Genomic DNA, 6,093 nt, shown 5'->3' with positions numbered 1-6,093 from the left:
TGCCATTCTGAAATTAAAGTGGGGGGTTAGTCTTAGTCACCATATTCAGGATGTGGCTCCTCGATTGTGGGTCTCACGAGGCCCATCAGTTCTGGAATCTTCTCAGCCACTGTCTCGTCAGATGTGGGGCCTCTTCCATCCTCATGGTGCCTTCTTCTGGAACTCCTCTCACACACCTGCAGGACTTTCCTACTGTTTTCTCTGCATCTTTGAACCTTTCTATATTTTTATCTCTTACGCTGATTTTTGAGGATGTTCATCGGATCTATTCTGGTTCATTTTTTTTTCCTTCAACAGTTATTTTGATTCTTCCACTGAGTTTTTACTTTAAATCACCATATTTTCCACTTAGAAGTGAAATTTTTTCAAATGACCTTTTTGTTCTTCTGTCAGAGTGCCTTGCTTTAAACTCCTGTCTTTAGTTTCTTCTCTGTCTTCAATATTTTTTAAACATGCCTGTTTTATAGCTTGGCATATGGTAGACATGCAAATATTTGTTGAATGATTGAATAAATTATTAGTTTTTTTCTAACAGTTCTCGTAGCTGAAGTTCTCAGGAGTCTGATGAATCTGCTCCTCTTGACTCTTTCTGTTTTGGAGGGAGGGGACAGAGTTTCATTTTTTTGCCCCCAGTAGAGTGCTATGCTGTCATAGCTCACAGCAACCTCAAACTCTTGGATTCAAGTGATTGTCTTGCCTCAGGCTCCCAAGTAGCTGGGACTACAGGAGCTCACCACAATGCCTGGCTATTTTTTGAGAGATGGGGTCTCACTCTTGCTCAGGCTGGTCTTAAACTCATGAGCTCAAGCAGTCCACCCACCTTGACCTCCCAGAGCACTGGGATTACAGGCATGAGCCACCACGCTCAGCCTTTGACCCTCTCTTTGAGTGTATTTTGTATTGTGAGCTCATCTTTATCAGAGAATCCTCTGACATATGAGTTGAAGGTATGTTCTTTCGGAAGTATTTATATTTTAAAATCTATTTCTCCCAGGGGTATAACTGGCCTGAAAATTTCCAACTCCTAGGTCACCTAGGTAGCAAACTGAAGTGAGGCCCAGGCCAATCTCACATATGATTTAAAGGGAGACATTTTTCTTCCTTCCGTGCTCAGGTCAACATAGACAGGCTTTCCTGTTGTCTTCTTATGCCAGTAAGAAGATATTTTTCTAGCCCATCTTCTTCCTAACGGTGTGGCCCTTTAAGGATCATGGCTCTACATGGGGAAATGGAAGCCTTATCTCTGGGCCCTGTGTGTGTGTTAAAACCCATGTCACTATTTTGTCAAGATTGACACCTCCCACTCCCCAGAGCAGCTGCAGAGTGAATCCCATCCTTCTGGTTTTCAGTTCCTTCTTCATTTATGGCCTGCACGAGTTTCCCTTACTATTTTGCAAGCTCAACTAAAAAGAGTTTTTAATACATGTCTTTCTTATTTAGTTATTTTACAGAGGAGAGATTTAGGTGATTGGAATTCAGATTATTGGAAATAGGAGTCTTCCTCCTTGGTTTCTTATCCAAAGCACTGGCAATGTTTAAGCCTGGGAAGTTAAATTTGTGGTATGAAGCGATAGAGGTATGGTGGATGGTATTTTGATCCTTCCAAAGTGGTGGTTCAAAGACTGTTAAGAGATAGAGGACCATGGACCTAGAAAGACCTCAGATTAATATAGCCCTCAGTCAGCTAAATAATCTGTGCATTCTTTGAAGTTAGAAATAACCTATTGGGACCTTTGGGGTGTTTACTATTATTTGTTTGCAACTTTATAGCAAGTGTTTTCCTAAAGTCATAATAAGAGAGCACACAAGATTGACAAAACACATGTTAATGTGTTTAATCAACACAAAATGTTCCCTTAATCATGGATTCCAGTTTTGTAATAGGCCAAATGCTCGGTATTCTGTTTTCCACAGACTGTTTCTGGGGTCTGACATTATCACCAGTAACACTCCCACCAAAGAGCAGCCCAAGTCCACGGCCAGTGGGAGCTCTGGAGAAAGCATGGACTCTGTCAGCGTGTCGTCCTGCGAGTCGAACCACTCAGAGGCCGAGGAGGGCTCTGTTACTCCCATGGACACCCCTGATGAGCCTCAGAAAAAGGTACACACTTAAGCTTTTGTAGAAGTCCTGATGCAGGCATGTGACACAGTATTTGCTACATAAGGAATGTCTGCTTTTATCACTCTACTGTGAAAGTCATGTTTTTCAGAGGTGTCAAAAGCAGAGTTCAATCTGGGGATGAATCCCTTATAGAAACAGGTATAAAAGCAGGAAGAAGGTTTGTCTATTCATTTGGACTTTGAAATCCTGTTTTAAACCCGTATCTAAAGGCACTGAAGGACGTGAGCTATACCTTATTTAGAAGAAGCAGAATTACTTAGAAGGAGTAAAAATTCAGAGATGGAGTTGTGTCAGCTTCTTGGTGCCATACCTTGTCTTAGCTAGGCCTTTACCACATAGAAAACCACTCCAAAACCCAGTGACTTAAAACAACCACTATTTTTTCATGTGTGGGTTGGGTGATTTGGGTTGGGCTTAGCCCTGGGCCAAGGATTTGGTTCAAGTCCACCTGCCTCTCATTGTTTTTTAGAGTAATGGGCTACACGGACACACTCTTAGTTTGCTGTAACAGATGGGCAAGAGGGCGTGCCCAGCCCCAGAGTACCAGTGAAGCCTTAACTTGGGTCAGATCCACCATTTCATTGGCCACAGCAGTAATGTGGCCAAATTCCACATAAAGTAAATGAAGGAGGAAAATAACACTCCATTTTTAGTAGACAGAACTGTGAAATCACATGGCAAAGGGTATGGATGCAGGGCAGGGTGAGGGATTGGTACTAATGACCAGTCTCTGATGGCTGAAGAAAAGGAAGGTGATGAGATGAGATAAAGGAATTCCCATAGAGAGTTTCTGTTTTCCATGACTACATAAATCATATTTTTAATTCTTAATCTTCTAAACACATCTGTTTCAATCTGTTGGTCAAGGAGCTTGGTTCCGGGACATCACCTTTGACATGTCTAGAATTTGCTCCACATTGGAGAGGTTTCTGGCCAACCAGACTTGCTCTGTAGGGACTTCTGGCCCCTCAGCTTTTGCCCAGGCCCATGAGGTAGAAAGTTGGTCACAGTTCCATCATTTGGTTTGTGTCCTCCTTCACATAGAGGTATAAATCACAATGGCAATCTCAAGTGACTTTATCCCAAAGTCACCAATCCAGGAAGGGCGTCATACTCAGGACTCATCAAACTACAGGACTCAGACTCTGCTCCAGTTGCATTTCCTTCCTTTCTGCTTTGAAATCCAGGGGGTATAATCCTTCATGCTCCTCCAAAAGTAGAAGCTCTGTGAACACCCAGAGTGGCCATTCTCTCTCACGTTTCCCAAACTGGGGATGTGATCGGTCTCTGTGACCTGACATACAACATTGGATTTGTCAAAATCGGAAATAAAGTCTCACCATTCACTTTTTCACAGCTTCTTCAGCTTCCTAGGCCCCACTGCTGATGACAGGCATTGTAAGAAAGTGACAGCTGATGTATTGCCCACATCTTTGTGGGCTTTTTCTCTGTTACTCTGGGAAGGAGAAGGGATCACATCCATAGCTGGTAGTGTAACAGAATGTGCACTGGTCCAGACCGTCCCTTTTAAACCATGCTGAGCCCAGTGTCATCTGCACACCCCTGGCTTTGTCCTTTATCCCACTGGCTTTCTAATTTTTTGCATACATCGTGGCTTTTTATTCTTGCATGCATTTCTCTGAGTCATGCATTTCTGTGGATTGACAAATATGTGGCCGACTTAGATGTGAGTAGCTCTTGTGCTGCAGTATGCCACATGTTAACTAGATGGGCCCTCAGTTCTGCTCGGTGCAGAGCTGGACTGGGCTGACCTCTGCAGTCCCTTCCTGCTCTGAGGCTCTGTGACAGTCGCCCTCACCATGAGCTGTCCAGACCATTAGGTTACACTGTTCTTCAAAGAAAAGTGTAACTTGATGTGTGTTCCTTTCTTCATTCTCCTGATTGTGGTTTCTAAACACTGACTTTCATGCTCACTCCTTAAATTCTCAATAAGAATTTGGGGGCTCTGGCTCGGTGCCTGTGGCTCAAGTGGCTAAGGCGCCAGCCACATACACCTAAGGTGGAGGGTTCAAATCCAGCCTGGGCCCGCCAAACAATGATGCAACCAAAAAAAATAGCCAGCACTGTGGCAGGCGCCTGTGGTCCCAGCTACTTGGGAGGTGAAGGCAGGAGACTCGCTTGAGCCCAGGAGTTGGAGGTTGCTGTGAGCTGTGATGCCACGGCACTCTACCCAGGGGGACAGCTTGAGGCTCTGTCTCAAAAAAAAAAAGAGAATTTGGGGGCTCATCAAGCATCTGTTTAGAGTTGCTATAAATCAGGCATCCTCAGTCTTAATTGAAAATGTCACTTGGATCATGGAAAATCAAATAAAGGAAAAGGGTTTCAATAGAGGAAAATGAAAGTGAAAAATTAAACCAGTAACTGGAAAACAGACCTTCTTAACTAATACTTCTGCAAGCCAAGTTATACTATTAAAATGATCCCTTATTCATTAGCCTTCAAATTGAGCCATTAAGTTGATTCATGTGTAACAAAAGGAAAAACAAAAAACATAAACTAAACCATGTTGTGATAGAGCCATAATTAGACTCTTACTGTCAGAATTGTCACCTCATCTTGCTGGCTGTAATTAACTAGGCATTAGACCTCAATGTAGAATTATGCTATTGAAAGAAGAAGTTCACAAGAAATAAGATAGACTCCATTTTGCTCAGGAGCCTGATAATTAGAGAGCTAAAACTTCTGTGTTCTTGTTTCCGTGCAAGGACAAACAGCTATGAAAGAAATGAATAAGTTATTTGGTCTTTAAATGACTTCCAGATTCTTTTATAGAATTAGTATAGTGTAATTCAGCTTAACTCATTCCAAGAAATTATTTGTAATTTTCTATAATAAGAAATGGTGTTAAAAACGATTCAATGTAATGATTTTTGTGGGCGGAATACCTCCTAGTGAGTTTTAAACATCCTTTTTCTTTGGTAATTAGCATTGCATGTATGATAAATGTGTAGTTAATCAGAAAAACAGGTTCCTTAATTGTCCTTGATAGACAACATGACAGTGTGCATAGTAGGTTCTAGTAGCAAGTGTGGAAAGTGGAGGACGTGCTTAAAGGCTGTGTATTTTTTGAGCAAGTCACTGTTTCTCTGAACCTTATTTTCCTCATCTTTATAATGTGAGATCAAAGTGAGATAAGATCTTCGAAAGCTCATCACAGACCTCACAGGGCTGAACACAGCCAGGCAGTGGCACGTTATGTCTGTTCCCCTGTTACCGTCCGCCGACAGCAGACTGAGCTTGGCCATGTGCTTGCTCTGAATTCCGTGGGAGTCAGGGAACTTCTGGGGGTGTTGTCAACTGTCTGCATGAACCTGGAGCCCCTGTCTTCTCTCTGGGCCTCAGGTTCCTGAGCAGTAGAAAGGGAGCAGGGCCAGGTGCTCTCCCAGGGGCTTTCCAGCACTAACGCTCCATGCAGAGCTGTGTCATCTGTGGTCCTTACTGTAAAAACTTCTGAAAACACAGACATTTCTTTCCTATTACAAGATCTGATTGCAAGGTGGAGTCAGAATAAAATTGTCTGTGGGCAAAACAATACTGAGCCTTGTGCAATCTCAAGACAGTAGGGAGGGCTGTATGAACTTTGGCAAGGGTGGCTTTCCTCCAGCCCTGTGAGCCTTGACTTCCTTCAGGAGCCCATATTGTCTCTAGTGTCCGGTATCTGCTGCCATCTGCTGGTCAACTTACATAAGAACAGCTAAAAACCAGGGAAGCAAGAGAACCACCTAGCCTCATGGATCTAGAGCAGTGGTTCTCAGTCTTCCTAATGCCATGGCCCTTTATACAGTTCCTGTGGGTTGCCACCCATAGGTTGAGAACCACTGTTCTAGAGTGATGAGGTCGCGCTGAGTCACTGATAGGCACCTGCCACTGGGGGTGAGGGGTGTACACACCAGGGATAAGATACATGTGCGCTGTGGGCCGTTGTAGAGGAAATAACTGAAGTCTTACCT

The 6,093-nt window shown here is 43.3% G+C and overlaps 1 protein-coding gene across 1 annotated transcript in view; it reads left to right on the top strand.

The window, feature by feature from the left end:
* The window catches only part of RGL1 (ral guanine nucleotide dissociation stimulator like 1), a 124,675-nt gene that overhangs the window by 106,691 nt on the left and 11,891 nt on the right, over window positions 1–6,093 (top strand). The window contains exon 15 of the mRNA XM_003785630.2: window positions 1,915–2,101. Coding sequence (XP_003785678.1) covers window positions 1,915–2,101 — 187 coding nt within the window. The remainder of the gene's footprint in view (window positions 1–1,914; window positions 2,102–6,093) is intronic.

Source organism: Otolemur garnettii, unplaced genomic scaffold (genome assembly GCF_000181295.1).
Source record: "Otolemur garnettii isolate 467f Iridium unplaced genomic scaffold, OtoGar3 scaffold00016, whole genome shotgun sequence".
Classification (NCBI taxonomy): domain Eukaryota; kingdom Metazoa; phylum Chordata; class Mammalia; order Primates; family Galagidae; genus Otolemur; species Otolemur garnettii.
The sequence above is the reverse complement of the archived record's forward strand: the minus strand, read 5'-3'. Positions and strand labels throughout refer to the sequence as shown.